This window comes from Papio anubis, chromosome 1 (genome assembly GCF_008728515.1).
Source record: "Papio anubis isolate 15944 chromosome 1, Panubis1.0, whole genome shotgun sequence".
NCBI lineage: Eukaryota > Metazoa > Chordata > Mammalia > Primates > Cercopithecidae > Papio > Papio anubis.
The window spans coordinates 161,166,253-161,188,054 of record NC_044976.1 but is presented as its reverse complement, the minus strand read 5'-3'; the positions used below and the strand labels follow the sequence as shown (position 1 = coordinate 161,188,054).

Below are 21,802 nucleotides of genomic sequence, written 5' to 3'. Positions count from 1 at the left end.
AGTCCTACATAAACTAATCATAGCATATCTTTCCAATTGTATCTCCTTACGATCTCATATAAACTGCTTCCAATAAAACTGATCTACATACCCTTTCTAAAGACACCTCAAACTTTTCTACCTTTACTTTCAGAATTTTCTCTTCCGAGAATGCTCTCTTCCTTTTCTCTTCCTATTAAAATCTTACGTAAACTTCAAAGCCCATCTCAAATGCCACCTCTTCTATGAGGTTGGATTGGCCACACCACAGAATTTTCCCTCCTTCTCCTGAATTCTTATAGTACTCCCCTCCTCCAATCACTTGAAATACTTTTCATTACATTAGATTCAACCATATGAAACTGCCAGTGTTCAACCATTCTTTACCTACAAAAATGGCAATTGCTTATGGCTCAATCTAATGAAATCACATTGCATTTCAGTCTTCTATTTATGTTTTGTAAATCTCTCTCTGGATCACAAGCTCTCTGAGGGATGAAACTGTATTTAACAACCTTGGCTTCCCCTGTTCCTGGCACAGCATAGACATTTAATATATATTTGTAGAACCAAAGTAAATATAACAAGATGGTTTATTCATATTTTAACTTTCCAACTAGCTTATGGACTGGCTCTAAGCAATCAGTCTTGATCTTAACATTTCTTTATATTAATTTTCCTTGTGGTATTGCTTTGTACAGAGTCAGCATACAGTAAGTATTTGAAACATTAAATTTACATGCATTGGCATATTGGCGATATTTATTTCTTGGCATATTTATTTTCAAATCAGTTTAGAAAGTTGAAATAATACCTGTAACTCTTTTGTTTCTTGAAGTTTTCTTTTTTCAGCTTGTTCAAACTTTTCTTTCCACACCCTTTCCAAAGACAAAGAAAATAATAAGAGTTAAAAACATCCAGATATATAAGATTGAGAGTCAAGAGACAATCAGTGAAAATTAAGGAACTACCTAGTAATATTTAAAATACGATAATCTGGGAGTGGGCTGCTCTATTCATAAGGAAGGTAGGGAAAAAGACTCAGTATCCTCTTGAGGTCCCTGCAGTTCCTATGATTCCAGAGCAACACACTTAGCATTTAGAGTACTGACTATATTCTACCTTTGCATTTCTGCCATGTCTCTCTCCTGTTGATGCAGTTTCATTCTTAAGGATGTTATTTCTTGCCGACAGAGCCTGTATCGTTCAGGGTCAATATTCCGATTGTTTCGCTGAGCAGCTTTTAGCTTTGCAATTTCTGCCTTCAATTCTGAAGATTTATACAAAGATGCATGAATAATAACATCTAATACATAATTTCCACAGTAAGCATAATCCTCCAATCTTCTATTTCATTTGAAGTTTTAAATACAGTATTACTAAATAAAATAGAATATTGGAGAAATCAGCTTTACTTTACTTATATAATCTATAAATCTTTACTTAGTCTTAACCTGAAATATGCTCCCATATTAATGAACTTTCTCTGTTCATAAGTAGGAAAGCTGTATAATGTATTGACCAAAGTGGGACACTTTCGAGAGGCAAAAGGGGAATTGTTAAAGTGAAAATAAGTTTATTTAAAAAGTAAAGAAATAAAAGAATGGCTATTCACTAGGCAGAACAGCCAAAATCAAAGATTTTTCAAGCTGGAATTCAGAATATTTATTTATTTATTTAAACAGAGTCTCACTGTCGCCCAGGCTAGAGTGCAATCTCGGCTCATTGCAACCTCTGCCTCCCGGGCTCAAGCAATTCTCCTGCCTCAGCTTCCCGAGTAGCCAGGATTACAGGCGCCCACCACCGTGTCTGGCTAATTTTTGTATTTTTAGTAGAGACAGGGTTTCCCCATGTTGGCCAGCATGGTCTCGAACTCCTGACCTTAAATGGTCCACCTGCCTCGGCCTCCCAAAGTGCTGGGACTACAGGTGTGAGCCACTGCGCCCGGCCCAGAATACTAATTTTTAATGAAAACAGTCCCACTTGTGAAACTCAAGGGATCCAAAAGGGCAAGGATGGACCAGGATAGAGAAAACAGATTCTTCTCTGGCTCATATATCTGAAGTGTCTATCACCTTCTGCTAAAAAGGGCGAGAGGACAAAGGGGCATGAAAAGATGATAGTTCTACATCAACAAAGATAAAACTGTACAAATCAAGATTTCTTGCAGGCATTAAAGTCTATCCTAAATTGATGATTACCTAGAGATAAACAGAAAGCAGTATTTAGCATAAATGAAGATCAACCTATACTAGAAACTCAAGTTCAGATTGTCTTTGGGTCAATGAACTAAGCATGAGCAGAGCTAGTACATAAAATGTCAATGGAAGAGAGGTCATAAAAGAAAAACAGTAAATAGTTTTATTGGTTTTTTGCTGCACACATCTATGACTCAGTGTGTAAATTTATTGTTTAACGCTTACTGTTTCCCCCTTACCCAGACTCTGTTTTCTATGTTCTTTTTCTAATTGTCTTTCTTCTTATTTATTATCTGTCCTTCTACCTATCATCCTCCATCACTATAGGCTGATGACTAGAATCTATTAAAATAGTTATAGAAAAATACCTCTGATGTTCATAAATTGCATATTTTAAGACTGCAACTAATAATACCTGAGACTAAATTGTGGCAAAATAATTTTTAAATTCCGAGAAAATATTCACCTCTAATTAACTTGGCATTCATATCTTCATTTACTTTGGCAATGTTGACTATTAAACGGGCTTGGTTAGCATATCTAAGTGTGCTTAATGTTTCTTCTATGTTGCTGGCAGCAGGACTAATCGTAGCAATCATTGCAGTTTTTGAATTTCCACCCAGACTTTCTTTTAACAGCCTGCAAGAAAAAAAAGTCATAATAAGACTTTGCTTCTACAACAACTTAATAACAGTAATTATCTAAAAAGTACAAAACAAACTAATAGGGTATATAATACAGTATTATTATACTGTATTCAAATACCATTTAAAACTTTTTCTGGTATTTGTAACTATTTCTAGATCTCATAAACACTTTTTCTCTCTTATACTTTTTATATTGTTTGAGGAGGCAACAATCTGTGCAGAGATTTTAAAATGTGGTTAATCATCAAGTATTTGTGACTGTGAGCTACCATAGGGAAGGCGCTATGTGTCTTAGTCATCTTTGTATTCCCAGTGCCACCACAACCTTTTGAAGCAGGTGCTCAATAAATGTAGAAAATGATGAATGAACATTGAAACAAAAATTCTATATTGTACTATAAGCAAAATCTTTATTTTAGAGAAAAACAGTATGAGACTTAAAACATATATCAGTGCAAAATGAATACCACCATTTTTAACTTCCATAAGACATGAAAAAAATCAGGTTTTCCCTTACACGTTTCAAGGTGGCAACCACATTATAATAAACCAATTATAAAAACACATTACCCTCAAGTAAAGATGCAGTCCTTATCGTAAATGCCTATCAGAACTGAATATGAAATCCATACAGATGTAATCTGAATGTAACATATTGAAAATTAAATATACATTCACTAATGAAAACATTTATTGAGCACCCATATATTAGTCACTGTGTAGTAAGGAAACAAAATAATTCAATTTCTCTTTATACAACTACCAGTATGTTTGATAGTACCATATATGTTCAAACATCAGGCACAAATAATAGTTAAGTACAAGAACAGTTATTTACACTCATATAGTACATATTATGTATTAAGAATTGTAACTAATAATCTTCACCCCTAAAACTAATAATCCTCACTTACCCCTCACTTACTGATTTTATTCCTATTTTACAGATGAGGAAACAGGCTAGAATATTAAGTAATTTACCCAACGTCACAGAGCTTATAAGATGCTGAGCTGAGATTCAAATCCAGGTAATTTGGTTCTAGAATTCATAATGCTTACCACCTTTCTCCATCGCAAAGTTAATGAAGTCAGTCTATCATCCTTTTCCCCATAGTATTCGCTATATTTTATACAATTCTTTATACGTCAAAAGATACTTGCCATGTAAGAACAGATTCACGATAAGGAATAAAAACTCTCTTTTGGTTTGCTTGTTCAGAGAGTGCAGATATAACTTTTCCCAAAGTTAGCAAGGACTTATTAATACTCACACCTTCCTGCATGCAAGAAAAAAAAAATTTTTAACTTAAAATACTTCTTAGCAAGAAATTTATTTCACAAAATATATTTCTCCCCTCATATAATTACTGAGTAAACACTTTTTACTTTTCTTTTTTTTTTTGAGACAGAGTCTCACTCTGTTGCCCAGGCTGGAGTGCAGTGGCACAAACATGGCTCACTGTAGCCTCGACCATCCAGGTTCAAGCGATCCTCCCACTTGAGCTTCTCAAGTAGCTGGGACTACAGACACATGCCACAACGCCTGTCTATAAATACTTTTTTCTATAAACTACCAACTTTGTTATGACTCAAACATATTTTCTTTTTTTGAGACGGAATCTCGCTGTGTCCCCCTGGCTGGAGTGCAGTGGCGCGATCTCGGCTCACTGCAAGCTCCGCCTCCCGGGTTCCCGCCATTCCCCTGCCTCAGACTCCCGAGTAGCTGGGACTACAGGCGCCCGCCACCGCGCCCGGCTAATTTTTTGTATTTTTAGTAGAGACGGGGTTTCACCGTGGTCTCGGCTCCTGACCTTGTGATCCGCCCGCCTCAGCCTCCCAAAGTGCTGGGATTACAGGCGTGAGCCACCGCGCCCAGCCATTATTTCATATTTTCTTTAAAAGTTAATCATAACCAAAAAGTACATATCTCTTTTTCAGCCACAGCATTGCAGTCTATAAACTGCAGATAAAGATGTATTTGGGGGGAGGTTAAGTGTATTCTGTTTGTATTCTCCTTAAAATAATGACCTCAGGAATAAATTTCATCCAAAGGAGAAAACCATTCCATTTACCTTTAGTCGATCTCCACTAGTGTGAGCCGTAGAGCAGCGCTCACTGCCTGCCAGATCTATTAAGTTAATTCGACTTGTTATTCTGTGATCATGTTCTTCCCCTTCCACAAATTCTGTCTACAGCAAAATGATATTAAATTAAAATAATTTAAGTTCTATGACTTCGCAAACAATATACGCTTTTTAAAGGGAAAGTTGTAAAATATTACACATCACTCTTTTATTTTTTAAATTGTCCCTTCTTGTTTTTTCAGACAGGGTCACTCTGTCGCCCAGGCTGGAGTGCAGTGGCGTGATCATGGCTCACTGCAGCCTTGATCTCCTGCGTTCAAGCAGTTCTCCCACTTTGGCCCCGGAGTAGCTGGGACTAGAGGCACATGCTGCTACACCTGCTACTTTTTTTTATTTTTGGTACAGACAAGGTCTCACTATGCTGCTCAGGCCGGTCTCAAACTCCTGAGCTCAAGTGATCCTCCTGCCTTGGCCTCTCAAAGTGCTGGAATTACAGGCATGAGCCACCGCACCTGGCCTAAAATCATCCCTTTGTGAATCTGTGATAATTTATAACACAAAAATATTCACACGGTCTACTGAAAAGAATATATTGAGCAGTGGATAGATTATGCCAAAATAAAACAAATTACTTTAAAGAGATTACAATCCATAACCACTCAGTTATATTAAAGAAATAACAATAAATAAAGAAAAAGTTTAATGCACAAAGATGTTGCTTATCCCAACATTATAATAGCAAAACATTTAAAAATAATATAAATGTCCAACAGTAGAGAAAAACTTGAGAAACTGTAATAATTAATGGAATATTATGTAGCTATTAAAAATTATTTTATAAAAATTTTAATATAAAATTGTTACAGATTTTAACAGGTGATTTTAAGTGAATTTAACTGTGATGGTAAAAAAAACTGAAAGATTATATACCAAAATGTTTAGAGGGGACTATCTGAGTCGTGGAACCTAGGGCTAAATTTCAAAAAATCTTTTACTTTCTGATGTTTTTCTAAATACTCTGCATAATTACTATACATTATTTTAAAACATACTATCATATATTGATATGATCATATCAATGGTATAATAAGCATCTATTATTGATTTAAAAATTTGGTAAATAGTATACTGCCATAAGTCATTTGGTCATTGACCAAAAGTCATTGAAACTAAGGTATATTTCCTATAATCAAATTGAATTTATATATTTATATGACTGTACTTTTACCTTTTGATTTAAAGAAGACAGTAAGAAAAACATGAATTACTTAAATATATTTACTATTTTGCCTGTGGAAAAAAAATACCTTGGTCTGGGTCATCACCAGGGTGAAAACTGAATGAGATCGGGAGCTTTTATCATTCATCCCAGTAGCAGCAGTAGCTCTTTGTTTATTTCCCAATTCTAGCCAACTCTTGTAAGGAAAAAGGAAGGAAGATCAGATCAGCAGACTGTAATTCATTGGTATAAAAATTAAGAGAGATAACATATTCACATTTGTAATTAATTTATAAAATGAAATGAGTACATATCTTTTAATAATTTATATTCCCATTGCCTTTTTTTCTGTCATAGAAATCTGAGGCAAGACATAATAACTTTAAAAGACTGTTTCCATAACTCTAAGCTTACAGGAAGGTTAATATTTTTAATATAGAAGAGCAATTATTTTGATTAAAACTTAACAAACAAAATCAGTTTGTGACAAATTAAAGAAACTAACATTTTATTTGTAAAACAGCAATTAAGAGAAAATATTTAGGATTATGTTCTTTCTATCTAGTGAAAAGAAGACAAAATGCAATCAATCTTACCTGGATATCAGTGTAAGAACTGACAACATTCCTATTTTTAAGAAGTGAAAAGACAAAATCAATTGTACTGATGATTATACTCTTGTTCTCATAAAACAATAATAACATTTCAATTACATATTTACTCTCTGAAGGTCACAATGGACTAATTCATGAATATTATTTTACTGATTCTCCCAGAATCTTTTATTTTCCCCATTCTTAAAGGACAGGAAATAAAATAATGCTTTAATTTTAACAAAAAGTATGATTCTTCTTAACACAATGAAGCACCTTAGCATCTTAATACTGAAGTCTAAATCACAATGCCAAAAGATATACTTTAACACATATGTATATGCATAGGTATATTTATATGTGGGTATATATGGGTCCCAATACAATCCCAGATGTATTAAATGCAGCTGAGTTAATACTTAATCACTTTTCTTTTCCTTTAAGAAAGCATTTGGAGGGTTGGAAAAGAAAGTAAAGGACTCCTGGCATGTATCAAACTCTTAACTCTTCTTACTACCTCCTTTCCTGTTTAGCTTAGAGTCATAGGTATAAAAAGCAGGTTGAGAGGGAAGATTTAATTAATGATGAACGGAAGGGGTAAAAGGGAGAAAAAGCAAATATTTACTTCATACTCAGTATAATGAATACTCCATGGCAGACACTTTACAGGTACTGTGAAAGATACAAGCAAGTATATAAACAAGTAACTAACACGCTATGGAAAGAGAGGGAAAACTCAATTGGACAATATCAAGGGTAGAAGGCGAAATAGTTACCCAGGGTTTCAAAGTTAGGAAGGCCAATGAGAATACAATAAAGATTATGGGAGAGTAACATTCACTCTATTCATTTGTTTTATACTCTTTGCCCTTGCTGAGCCAAACACTTACATTGACAGTGCTTCAACATATGGTCCATAAACAGGATGTTCCCTCACTCTCAGCTAGTAGAAGCAAATACATGCATCATTAGGAGTATGACAAATATTTCATATAATTTTAAATGATCGGCTTTTTCTATATCTTGAGTTTAAGGTAAGAGATTTGTCTTTATCCAGGAAAAACACACACACACACACACACACACACACACACACACACAAAAGCTCTCACAAAAACAAATCTGTGAGGCATTAGGAAACAGCTTCAATATAAAAAACTGTTTATAGTAGTACAATATGCAATAACATATTATAGCATCAAATGTCTTACTAGTTTTTTTATTCTTAAAAACTGGTATTAGAATTGTCTAATAGACAATAATTAGAACAATATATTTTAGCATCAGATGTCTTACCTGTTTGTTTATTTGTTTGTTTGTTTTTGAGATGGAGTCTTGCTCTGTTGTCCAGGCTGGAGTGCAGTGGCACAATCTTGGCTCACTGCAACCTCTGCCTCTGGGGTTCAAGTGATTCTCTTATCTCAGCTGCCTGAGTAGCTGGGATTATAAGACAGCGCCACCACACCGGCTAACTTTTGTATTTTTAGTAGACAGGAGTTTCACCGTGTTGGCCAGGCTGGTCAGGAAGTCCTGACCTCAAGTGATCCGCCCACCTCGGCCTCCCAAAATGCTGGGATTACAGGCGTGAGGCACCGCACCCAGCTTATCTTCCTAGTTTTTCAGTAAGACATTCGAATTTTAAATCTTGTAGTAGCTATGATTTATATACTTTTAAATGCTCTCTAAAACATATTTGTTAAATTTCAGACATTAAAATTTTTCTTTATGGTTACATTATACATTTTCAACTTTGTGAGCAGAAGCTTTAAACATACAGAAATCATAGAAGCAAACATCAAGTTTTGTTTAAGTTTCTTGATGTTGCCAATAGTAAACGGCACGACCATGGGCAAGTGAAGAAGGCAGCTGACTTTTTTTTTTTCTTGAGAGACTCTCGCTCTGTCGCCAGGCTGGAGTGCAGTGATGCAATCTCGGCTCACTGAAACCTCCGCCTCCCAGTCAAGTGATTCTCCTGACTCAGCCTCCTGAGGAGCTGGGACTACAAGCATGTGCCACCATGCCCAGCTAATTTTTGTATTTTTAGTAGAGATGGGATTTCACCATGTTGGCCAGGATGGTCTCGATCTCTTCACCTTGCGATCTGCCCACCTCAGCCTCCCAAAGTGCTGGGATTACAGGCGTGAGCCACCGCGCCTGGCTGACTTATTTAGATTTTTGTTTATTGTGCTCCAAGGTCCATTGCAAAATTAAAAATTTTAAATTCAAATAGCAGTTTTTTAAAAAAATGATATAATTGTGAAACTTTCTATTCACAGATTATCTACAAGGTATGAATTTGCAAAGTAACCCATTGAAATACATATTCTATAATAAAATATAATTTTAAAAAGTTTTACTACGTTTTGGCTTACAGACTATTAGGGATCTGGTGTTCAACTTACATAGTCCAACTAAATCTTGGAACAACTATTTTATCTTTAGTTTTACACAATTCTTTATTAAAATAAAGACGTTAAATCTAACAACTAATTTAATTTCTACTAATGATAATGTTCTGCTTATTTTCTTTTTTTCATTTTTTATTTTTTGGAGACAAACTCTCACTCTGTCACCCAGGCTGTAGTACAGAGGCTCGATCTTAGCTCACTGCAACCTCCGCCTCCTAGGTTCAAGCAATTCTCTTGCCAGAGCCTCCCGAGTAGCTGGGACTACAGGCGCAAGCCGCCATGTCTGGCTAATTTTTTGTATTTTAGTAGAGACAGGGTTTCACCGTGTTGCCCAGGCTAGTCTTGAACTCCTGAGCTCAGGCAATCCGCTCCCCTCAGCCTCCTAAAGTGCTGGGATTACAGGAGTGAGCCACTGCGCCCAGCCAATGTTCCACTTATTTTCTAAATAATCTAATTGGACTATAGATCCAAACATTTGCTGTCATATATTTCTAGTAAAACTTTAAGCTATATCATCCAGAGAACGCAAATAATTAGATGCATTTATAAGAACAGAAATTCAAAACAAATAATAAATTGTTTTAATCTTACTGGTTGTTTTCTCTGCCCATTTTCATCTTTACAAACCAGAAGATCATGAATTTTTTCATTATAGACTTCAAAGAAGCTCATTTCAATGTGATAGCTGACCTAGTAGAAATAGAAACACAGCATATAATTTATTTTAATGTTTTGCAAATAATATCTGTGATTAGGATCTAGCATCCAAAATATATAAATATATAAAAATATCTTACAACTCAACAACGTAACAGCCCAATTTTTAAATACACAAAGGACTTGAATAGACATTTCTCCGAAGAAGAATGTACAAATGGCAAACAAGCACATGAAAAGATGATCAACATCATTTCTCAGTAGGGAAATGCAAATCAAAATCACAGTGAAAAACCACTTCACACCCACTAGGATGGCAATAATACGAAGAAGAAGAAGTGGAAACCAACAAGTGTGGGTGAAGATGTGGAGAAACTGGAACCCTCCTCCATTGCTAGTGGATGTAAAATGGTACAGCCACTTGGAAAATAGCTGACAGTTCCTTGAAAGGTTAAAAATAGAATTACCAGGCCGGGCACAGTGGCTCACACCTGTAATCCCAGCACTTTGGGAGGCCGAGGTGGGAGGATCATTTGAGGTCAGGAGTTCGAGACCCGCCTGGCCAACATGGTGAAACCCTGTCTCTACTAAAAATACAAAAATTAGCCGGGCGTGGTGCCGGTGCTTGTAATTCTAGCTACTTGGGAGACTAAGGCAGGAGAATCACTTGAACCCGAGAGGTGGAGGTTACAGTGAGCTGAGATCGTGCCACTGCACTCCAGCCTAAGCGACAGAGCGAGACTCCATCTCAAAAAAAAAAAAAAGAAAGAATCACCATAGAAATTTGGAAATTCCACTCCTATACATTCCAAAACAATTGAGAACAGGTATTCAAACAAAAACATGCACCAGTGTTCACAGCAGAACTATTCACAATAGCCAAAAGGTATAAACAACCTAAATGTCCATCAACTGATAAACAGATAAACAAAACTGGCATATCCATACAATGAAATATTATTCAGTCATTAAAAGGAATGAAGTACTGTATATGCTACAATGCAGATGAACCTTACATTATGCTAAGTGAAAGAAGCCAAACACAAAATATCACATACTGCATGATTCCATTTATATGAAATTTCCACAGAACAGGTAAATTCATAGAACAAAAGCAAATTAGTAGTTGCCAGGGATTGGGGAGAAGGGGGAATGGATTGTGACTGCTTAATGGGTAGAGGGTCCCCTTTGAGGGCAATGAAAATTTTTTAGGACTAGAGGTAATAGTTGTACAACATTAGAAATGTAGTGAATACCACTGAATTGTATACTTTGAAGTGGTTAATTTGATGTTATATGAATTTTATCTCAATAAAAAAATTTTTAATATGAACAACAACAAAAGTCCTTGCATTTCTTCTTAACTTCTACATAAGGTTCAATTAAATCCAATAAGCATTTCTTAAGTACCTACCTACTGTGTGTATGGCTTTAGGTTATTGTCAGAAAGACATAAAGAAGTTGTAAGACAAGGTTCTTGCCCATGAGGCTAAGATCTCAGAGACATATAACATACCTTCCAACAGACAAAACATAGCAATAGAAAATTAATTAAGCAACAAAATGAGATGACTATAAATAAAATGACTAATCAGAAAAGGGAAAATTTAGATGGACAGAGAGAACAGGGAAGGAGGAAATAGAATGTGAGGCATGAGAGACAGAGTAGACTAAACCAGAAAGAGGGGTAGGGCATTCTTGGGTAAGGACAGCAGCATCTGTGCACCGCATGTGCTCAAAATAGGAAAGACACCCTGTAGGTTGACATTTTGTCTGGTAAGATGGAACCTTAAATTAATTCTTCCTGATTGGGGCAGAAAGCAATCATTAGACTAAGTGGGCTGAGCTTCTCCTCCTTTTGACTCAGAAAGATACAGTGTAGAGGCCAAAAAGGGAAAACTTTGCTTCCAAACAGTTCTTCTGACAGGGCATAGTTTCCTTATCAGAGAGTAAATTTCATCCACTGACCCAGAAGTGAGTCAGCAAGCATCTAACAGAATTGGAAGCTTCAAGGGAGTGTCAAAGAGATTTAAGTTCAATTCACCAAATATTTATTGTGCCCTATGAGGTACAAAGCATTCTTCTAGGAGCTGTGGGAAAATATGAGATGAACTGGACATAGGTTTTATCCGGAAAGAACTCAGAATCTAATTGGATATGCAATATAGTACATGAGTAATAAATGACAGAATATAGTTGGTGTCGTGAGAGAGAAACAAAACACTTCCAGACAAAGAGACCAGGTATATGGGAACACCAAGTAATTATAAGGTAATTGCCAAATGCTATGAACAGGGATGGGGGCTGTCAGAATTCAATAAATATGTAATAATGCTTTTATTATGTAAAGTAGTATTTTATGTTACAGAAGCTCCAGGAAGTCTTAGAAATGAAAATGTGGTGTAGGGAACGAATTAGAAAAGGTAGTTGGGGCCACATTGGAGAGGACCCACTTTTTTCTTCTCCTTTGAGGCTCCTGGCATCGTGCTTGTACACCACCTTCTCTTACCCCCATCCACATACTATTATCTTCTACCATCCTGACGTAACCACATTTAGTGGGGTTCACTATGTACCAGGCACTCTTCAAACCCTTTTGTATAGATCAACTCATTTAATCCTCACAACAAATCTATGAGAATGATATTGTCAATATCATCTCTATTTTCTGTTCCGAAACACAGAGACATTAAGTAAATTGTTCAAGATCACATTTCTACTGCAGTGATAAAGCTTAGATTCAAATTCAAATAATGTATCTCCAAAGTCCAAGCTCTTTTTTTTTTTTTTTTTTTTTTTTGAGACAGAATCTCGCTCTGTCACCCAGGCTGGAGTACAGTGGCATGATCTCAGCTCACTGCAATCTCTGCCTCCAGGATTCAAGCGATTCTCCTGCCTCAGCCTCCTGAATAGCTAAGATTACAGGCGACCGCCACCACATCCAGCTAATTTTTGTATTTTTAGTAGAGACAGGGTTTCACCATGTTGGCCAGGCTGGTCTCAAACTCCCGACCTCAAGTGATCCGCCTGCCTCGGCCCCCCAAAGTGCTGGGATTACAAGCGTGAGCCACCATGCCTGGCTGACCATGCTCTTAAGCATTCATTACACTATGCCATCCAATGACATAGTCATTCCATGCAAAACTCCGAGCCTCCCATCCTTTGAAATAATTCCAAAGACCTTTGCCTCAACTTTGCTTCAGCTTCACTTATCTCTCTCTCCCTGGCTTTACCTTCAAATTACTATCCTTCTAAAATGTGAACAGCCAATAGAGGACTCTACCCTACAGGCCCACAGCTTTCTCACTCCCTTATGCCCACTAAACTTGGACTTGAATCATATTTCCTCTCATAGTCTCAAGACCACCAGGTTTCTATTGATCCCCATATTCCTCTTATTTTCAGTTTAATTACTGGGAATGAGAGGTTGAGGGTAGAAGAAGACAGAGGACAGGCAGTATATCTACAGAGCAGACAGAACTCATCATTATTCAAATCTACTTTTCCTCTTGTGATCTCAAAAAAATGACATCGATATCTAATCTGGTTGTCCAACATTGAATTCTCTCTCCCTCATCCTCCATTTCCAATAATCAGCAAGTCTTACCAGTTATACTTACTAAGATAGTCCTTCATGAGTCAAGTTCTGCTTGCCTGTCTAGTTTATTCTTTTTTTTTGAGACGGAGTCACGCTCTGTAGCCCAGGCTGAAGTGCAGTGGCGCAATCTTGGCTCACTACAACCTCCATCTCCCGGGTTCAAGCAATTCTCCTGCCTCAGCCTCCCAAGTAGCTGGGATTACAGGCATGTGCCACCACACCTGGCTAATTTTTGTATTTTTAGTAGAGACAGATTTCACCATGTTGGCCAGACTGGTCTCGAACTCCTGACCTCAGGTGATCTGCCCGCTTCGGCCTCCCAAGGTACTGGGATTACAGGAGTGAGCCACCACACCCACCCTCTAGTTTCTTCTCTTTTCACTCTCCACCCTCAAATTCCATGCTCAAAGCAAAGTAAACAATTTATAGATTCCCAAAGGCTCCCTACTTTTTTGCTTTGAAAGCAAAGCATAGTACATGTATGGTACATGCTGCTCCCTCTTCCTGGAATGTCCTTCTCCCCTTCTTCACCAAGCTAATAATGCTATGTAGCCTTCAAAAATAAGCTCAGCTGCTCCTTCTTCTAAGAGAATGTCTCCCTCCAACTTTGTATGTTTTCACTTACATGTTCTATTAGAGCATCTACTTTAGTTTGCTTAGCATTTAATTGATTGTACTTGGCTGTTAACTGACTTATTTCTCCCACTACATTCCTTTGAATACAGGAACTGGGTCTTTTAACTCCAGACCCCTAATCAAGCACAATTTTCCCAATTTCCCTTATCATAAAAAATACTGGAGGAAAAGCATGAAAATTGTAAAATCCCAAACTCTACACCAGACCAACTGACTCAGAACCCCCAGAAGAGATTTTTAGCAAGTGTGCACACACACATACACATGCACATATATGTCCCTGCCAAGAATCCCCAGTAATTCTTATGACCAAGTAAATTTGAGGAAAAAAAAAAAATTGATCTAACAAGCTGCCTAGCAACAGCAGAATGCTCGGTAAAAGCTAGCTGAATGTATAAATGAATAAGTGAAATAGGAAGCCAGTACAACCTATTCAGGTATAATACAGTGGAAAAAGTGTGGCTTTTGAAGTCAACTCTGGGTTCAAATCCCAATTTCACTACTCTTTCTGATTCACATTGTCCAAAAGTTTATGCCTGCTGTCCTTAATTAAGTCTGTGCACCTATCTGACTACAAAGACATGTATAATAGCACATAGCTACCATTTGTGAGCCTCTACGTATACACAAAAGTAAAGCAAAAACGAGAGAAGACAGAAGAGACAACCTCGCTATCACTGCCCACCAGGTGAAATTGATTCTGAATTTAGAATTTCCACCCTCCCTCTCCATACCACTGTTCCAAAGAATAGTGATCTATAAATTAGAACTGATCTTGCATTAAGTATTTCCCTAGTGGTCATGACTGATTTCAACTTAATTTGACTATTTTCTACTCTGATAAGAAGCTTGCAGGTACTATAAGAACATACCTCTTGGGTTTGTTTTCTGGCTACTTGAGAAAAAAGATCTTCACAAAATCTTGGAATTATTCCTGGTTCTTCACTAAATCCCATCATCCTGAAAAATATATTATGAATAAGGAGGAAATAAAACTAATTCTTTTTTTTTATTATTCTTTTTGGGGAAATAGGCAGGGAAGGGAGTAGGAAGCAAGTTCATGGAATCTCATAATTAAGAATGTGGACTCTGGAGTCAAATCTGCCTGAGTCCAAATCATGACTCCAAGATACTCAACCTCACTAAACTTAAATTTCCTCTACTGTAAAATGGGAATAATAAAACTGTCTAATTCAGAGAATTGCTGTGAGAGAATATAAGCAAAGTCTTTAGCACACCGCCTGGAATATAGTAAGAACTCAAATGTTAGCTACTGTTAAAATGCTGAGTATTTCCTTCTAGGACAGGTATCATTATCATAGCTACCATTTATCAGATGTCCCCCTACTCCTTTCTTTTTAAGAGATGGCGACTAAGTTGCCCAGGCTGGACTCGAACTCCTGAGCTTAAGCAATCCTCCTACCTCAGCTTCCCAAGTAGCTGAGACTACAGGTGTGTGCCACCACATCTAGCTTAGACGCCTTACTTTTAATTCTCGCCAAAATACTTATAAGATAACCTCTCTGGGCCTCAGTTTACATAAAATATATAAAGTATAGTAAAATGGGGCCAGTGATAATTACAAGATGAACTGTATCAAGGTAAATGTGTAAACTGAAGCCCAGAGGCTAAGTAAATTGCCCAAGTTTGCAGAACTAGTATATAAAATGGATGAGATTTGGGCCAAGATCTGTGTGGTTTCAAAACTATATTCTTTCTATCACCCCCATGCCACTTCTCACAAAAGTATATTTAAACACTTGGATAATTGCATTCCAATACAACTTACGTATATGATTTTCCAGAGCCAGTCTGACCATAAGCAAAAAGACAGGTATTGAAGCCTTCAAAGGCTCTTTCTAGGAGTGGTGCTGCTAGCTTCTCATAGACAGTTGTCTGGCTAGCATAGTGAGGATGACATTCATCAAAAGACCAGAATGAAACATCATAAATAAAACTATAAACTTGTTTCATGTCAGGATGTTCCACAGTTATTTCTTTCCCACTCATGAAGACCACCTGGGATGCTTTTTCAATCTTCTCTCTTGAAAGAAGCACAAAGAAAAAAATCAAGTAACTAAAATTGTCATGGGTATTATTCTCACAGAACATAATAAATACCTCAAAACTATTTAAACAATCTTCCAAGGCAAGATAATCCTTTAGTTTTATGTGGAAAATGCAGATAAGCAAACAATTTTAGTGGGTTTCCAAAATATATTTCCTGTGGCTTCAGTGCCCCCAAAGGGAAAATTCCAGATTTCTTCAGAAAACCTATCCTACTTTTACAAGATTTTTTTCCTCTTTTTTTTTTCTCTTGAACTACACCTTTCGCCATCCCACCTACTATAATCTACCTATACTCTTCGTTCAAATCTAGAAACATCTTTATTATACAAAGTTGGGGGGTACCAATCTAAATAAAGCTAGCATAAAATACAAATATAATTTTAACAAACTCAGTTGACTGTAAGTTTGAATCATAAGTCTCTCTTGGCTACTAAAGATCTCTCCTCCTTCCTCTAGATTCTCTCCCTTAAAATCATGAATCTTCATGTATACCCTTTTTCCCTTTGAGACTTAGGTGGAAATCTTTCACTAACTTTAGATCTACAGAAAAACATCATCACTCCTTGTCTGGCTCCAGATATCCACTCCCTCCCCTCTCCACGCCTGACTCTGTGACTGCTTTAAATCAGAATTTATTCTGGAAAAAACCCCTGTCTCATCAATTTGACAAGTACTCTACCCTGGCCCTGCTTTCAAGTCTTGTCTGATGAGTTTGGAATCAGGCATTTGGTTCCTTAATAAGTTCAGTATAGTCATCCATCTTGCGTTTTGTCCCTACCAGCTCTTTCTATTGTTTCTCTTCCCATCATGGTTCTTGAGGCTCTGTTAGGTATTCCAATTCTCTCAAACCAACTCACCCTCAGTTCTCCCTCTTAATACTAACCCATTTGCACAAAAAAGGTTCTACAGTACTGTATAACTTGCCTTTAACTACTTGACCCCTTAGGTTCAAATTGGAGGTTCCTGCCCCAATGCAGTGGTCACCATATCCTCTTCTAACTTGCTTAGATACACAGCTTCAAGTTAAACACTATTAATCCTGTGAAGTTTTTCACTGTCCCTTAAAATATTTTAAACAACTACATCAAAATATTTTAAAACAATTATATTTTGTCACATTCACATTTTCTCATGTCCATCTTTTCCAACCTTATCTTTAATCTGTGTCTTTCCCACCCACAACCACTTTTAGAGAGAGATTTTTTGCCATCAAAATCAAATCTAATGCATCACTGCATTTATAACTACTATATAGTAATCAGAGACGATGATGATGGTAATCACTACTGTGGAAAGGGTTTTGAAAGGACCTCTTTAGGGAACCAGTAGTTTGTTATGGTTTTCTTTTTGTTTTTTTTGTTTTGTTTTTTTGAGACAGACAGAGTCTCGTTCTGTCACCCAGGCTGGAGTGCAGTGGCCTGATCTCAGCTCAGTGCAGCCTCTGCCTCCCGGGTTCAAGTGATTCTCCTGCCTCAGCCTCCCGAGTAGCTGGGATTACAGGTGTGCACCACCACACCTGGCTAATTTTTCTATTTTTAGTAGAGACAGGGTATCACCATATTGGCCAGGCTGGTCTCAAACCCCTGGCCTCAAGTGTACTGTCTGCCTCGGCCTCCCAAAGCACTGGGATTACAGGTGTGACCCACCACACCTGGCCTGTTACGGCTCTTTTTAAGGGATAGGTATAACATTCCAGCATATATTGCAGATCTGAAAGCAGATTTCATTAGAGACCTAAGTGACTTATTCAGACTTTTTAAAAACAATATATCTAGAGAAACTTCAACATATAAAATATGGTGATTCAATTTTTTAATTTTATAGCCAGTCATCAAAAATTATCAACACACTACAACTAGACCTAAAAGTTCTCTCTATATAAAAATATTGCCAACAAGTTTCAAGTTTGAAGATGCATGAATACAGATCTTCCAAAGGCAGAGAGGAATTAAAGGTACGTTACATGTAACTGCTTGGCTTTAGATTTTAAAAGGCGTCACATACCTCTTAGTGAAAGGCCTTACGCGTACTGCCACTGTCACTTGACTATTCTCTACTTTTAAGGGGTCTTTTCCTGCAGAGGTGTTCTGAACTACAGTTTCTTCTTCAGGAAGGATTGTATTTTCTGCTGAACTTTCCTGTTTATTCGCAAGAAAGGAACTTTTTGGTCTTTGTTTAACTTGAAAGTTAGACATTCTATTCTTCAGTATTGATGGAGCTGGGCTCTTAAGCTGAGGCAGACCACACTTTGGTGTCAATTTGTGTTCTGTTGTACATTTTGTAGGTGTTCTTTTTTCTAAGCTCCCAAATGTATTTGAAGTTTTTGCAATTTCCTTCCCAATAGTTCTATGATGCAAGTTTCCTGTTCCTGACGCTTTGATATCCAACTTGCTCTGAGTAGGTTTTGTTGTCAAGTGTCCTGATCTAACAACTTCAGTATGACTCAGGGAAGCAATGGGTGCTCTATTACTTGAGTACTTAAGTGCAATATTTTCATTTGCTCTACTGGGGGCAGAAAATATTTCTTTGTATTTCTTATCAGCCATCATTTCAATGACTTGTGGATCTTTATCTAAAGGTACACAAGAGGCAACAAAAGAGTTTTTAGCATTATTTACAATCTTTACATTTGTTCTACTTTCCTTAGAAACACCATTATTTTCTGTTTCACCTCCCACATTCAGTGTCATTTTGACAGAATCTGTTTCAGCTGTTTTCCACTTTTCTTCAGAATTTGTTTTAGCACGACGTTGTAATGTAAGATGTGTTTCTGCTGTTTTTTCAGTTGTGTCTTCCAAATCCCTACCAAGCAAAGATGATTCTTTGTTCCTTGTAGTTCTTCTCTGAAGTGTCAATTTACCTACAGGATTAGGGGTAAGGGGCATGTCTGCTGTTTTTTCACTGGCAGAAATAACGTAAGTGCTATTTATGTCTCTGACTTTACCTGCAGATCTCAATAATGGATCATAATTTTCACATTCTGACATATCTGACTTCAAATGCAGCTTAAGTCGGCTACTGTGGGTGAGGGCATTCAGTGATGAACTATTTTGGGAAGAAGGAATATCAAGAATATCGCCGCGGTTATTTCTATTATGAGTACTGTGTAATGACATTTTGGCAGTTATTTTAAAAAAGAATAATGACAGTTATTTTAAAAAAGAATAAGACCCTAAGCTCTTCTTTGGACATTCATTTGATTTCCAGCCATTTCTTATGTATCCGTTTCTGAAAATATCTGCTAAACTGAAAGAAAAAAAAAAAGATTTAGATTACATAGACTACAAACAAGCTTCAAAAATATATAGAGAACATCCCATCGTGTAAGTAAATTCCCAGAGGCATATATTACAATAGATCACAATCTGCAGCTCAGATACTGCTTCCAAGCAACTTCAGGCAAGTCTCTCAGAGAACTTACCATCATTATTCAACAAATATTGACTAACTTTCCACTAGTGCCAGGCCCTCTGATAGATAGTGTAGACTTCAAAGACAAGAATACAATTCCCATTTCTTTAGTCTAGAATAAATATACTGATAAGCCATATATCAGGCCAAATGTGTCAAGTGACTTAGGAGATGTAAAAAGTGCATGTCAACATAGATTTTCAAGTACTCCCAGCTTGGGGAGTGGGAAGGACTAAAGGAAACCCTAGCACCTAAATCAGAGTGTGGAGCAAAGTATTTTTTTTTTCACCAATGTTCCATAAGAAGGTTTATTTTATTTGTATAAATATATATATATATATATATATTTTTGGACGGAGTCTTGCTCTGTCGCCAGGCTGGAGTGCAGTGGCGGGACCTTGCCTTGCTGCAACCTCCACCTCCCGTATTCAAGCAATTCTCCTGCCTCAGCCTCCCAAGGAGCTGGGACTATACAGGCGCCCACCACGACGCCCAGCTAATTTTTGTTGGCCAGGATGGTCTCGATTTCTTGACCTGTGATCCACCCACCTCGGCCTCCCAAAGTGCTGGGATTACGGGTGTGTGCCACCGCGCCCAGCCCATGTATGTTGAATACAGGAATGCCTACAGAGAAGATTAAATTGATTGGTGTCAGGAGGCAGATTATTCCCAAGTACCACAGGCAGTAAGTACAATAAGAACTGTAAATTAATTGTGTTGAGAAAAACCATGCAAGATTAGATAAACAGACAACCTGCCCTTTAGCAGTAACACAAATTATACAGAGGTGTATGTAAATATACAGCAACAATATCTATCAGGTATTAACGTTTTAAAGAAAGGGAACAGCAGTGACAGCTAAGAGATCTGGCTTTTAGTCAATTTAGTATCCAACTCCTTACAAGGATGTAAACAAGACTTTAAATTTGCATGCCGGGTTCTAACCTGTCAAATGACACTGGTTCAAACTGTTGCAAAGATTATTGCTATCGAGGAACAAATTAATGGAAGGTAATTTTTAAATGAGGCTTTTAAATGTTTACATAAATAACAGTCGTTACAAAAAAAAATTCGTCAGGTTATAAGCATCTCCCATCAACGTTTCAACTCAAAATACAAAATTCTCCTGTTATGAAATGAATTTAAGGGCAAAAATAAAAGATTCTGTAAATTCTCTTGCAACTAAAAACCATTTGCGATTTGCACAAATTGAGGAGTTTCGCCATCAGATTTTAAAGAGCACTGGAAGGAATACAAGGAATTCAAACCAAAACATCCGGTGGTTGTGTTCTTTCTCTGCTAGTCATTACTAGGGGCTATGACTAAGAATTACCTCTTAATGCCAACCGACTCGGGGAGACTCGGGGAGAAGCCCGCGGGCCCAGCGGCCATGAAGTCCGCCTTCTCGGTCCCAGTAGAGACGAAGAGAAGGGCGAAGACGAAGACAGAGAGAAGGGCGCTGTCCTGCGCCCTTCGTTCGGGGACCCCTTTGCCGCCGACCTGGAATTGTGAGGAATTGAATGGGGGAACGGAGCTAAGACCACCCGCACGCAGCGCAGCGGTCGCCTGCACGGAAAGCGTCCGCACGCCCTCCCCAGTGCCGAAACTTCACCCCTCCGCAGAGTCCAACACCTTGGGGACCCCCCCTCAAGACAGTCCCCACGCCACTCACCACCTCCAGCGCCGGCTCCCCAGAAGGCCGCAATTTGAATGGGCGCCACGCCTTCTGATTGGCTGCTGGGCGTTGCGTCGGGTGCCGCGCCTTCGTTTCCTCCCGGCCCCCGGAAGTGCCGGTGGTTGGGCTCTCGTTGCCATCCCTGAATGCTAGACTTGCCCTACCCTCATCTCCCAGGCGACGCTCCCGCCGCTCCTCGGGTTCTGCTAAAGCGTGGAGCTTGGTCCGCTTTAAATCCGACCGGTGGAAGGGGCGGCGGTCGCGGGCGCAGCGGGCACCTCGTTGAAGTGGGTGTTAAACGAAAAGCACGACAGTGACACTCTTGTCGATCTTTAATCCAAAAGAAGCCATTACATCGAAGTCTTCACATTGTAAATGGATATTTGCCCCCATGTTAATCATAATAATTAAATTTTCTAGTGTTTCCTACGCCAGGCGTTCAAGTAGGAAATATGCTAAATGTCTTATATGAATTTTTAAACACTCAGTCCTGAAAATCTTGTAATAATAAATATTAATGTTATCCCTAGTTTACAGACGAGGAACTGAGGTTTAGAGTTAAACTTGTGAAAGATCAGACAATTAGCAGTGGCATAACTAGAACTCGAAAGTTCTTGCCGCCATACA

The 21,802-nt window shown here is 37.8% G+C and overlaps 1 protein-coding gene across 2 annotated transcripts in view; it reads right to left on the bottom strand.

Moving 5' to 3' along the window:
• KIF14 (kinesin family member 14) overlaps window positions 1-21,165 on the bottom strand; it is a 66,421-nt gene extending 45,256 nt beyond the window's left edge. For both annotated transcript variants that reach the window (XM_031657342.1, XM_031657343.1), the window contains exons 1-14: window positions 20,834-21,165; window positions 20,050-20,124; window positions 18,094-19,335; window positions 15,809-16,063; window positions 14,892-14,979; window positions 9,720-9,818; window positions 7,611-7,663; window positions 6,724-6,754; window positions 6,216-6,323; window positions 4,897-5,013; window positions 3,986-4,101; window positions 2,644-2,816; window positions 1,102-1,249; window positions 794-857 (exon numbers count right to left, since the gene is read on the bottom strand). In XM_031657342.1, the coding sequence (XP_031513202.1) occupies window positions 794-857; window positions 1,102-1,249; window positions 2,644-2,816; window positions 3,986-4,101; window positions 4,897-5,013; window positions 6,216-6,323; window positions 6,724-6,754; window positions 7,611-7,663; window positions 9,720-9,818; window positions 14,892-14,979; window positions 15,809-16,063; window positions 18,094-19,205 (2,364 nt within the window). In that variant the 5' untranslated portion in view covers window positions 19,206-19,335; window positions 20,050-20,124; window positions 20,834-21,165. The remainder of the gene's footprint in view (window positions 1-793; window positions 858-1,101; window positions 1,250-2,643; window positions 2,817-3,985; window positions 4,102-4,896; window positions 5,014-6,215; window positions 6,324-6,723; window positions 6,755-7,610; window positions 7,664-9,719; window positions 9,819-14,891; window positions 14,980-15,808; window positions 16,064-18,093; window positions 19,336-20,049; window positions 20,125-20,833) is intronic.
• Between the last annotated feature and the right edge of the window lie 637 nt (window positions 21,166-21,802).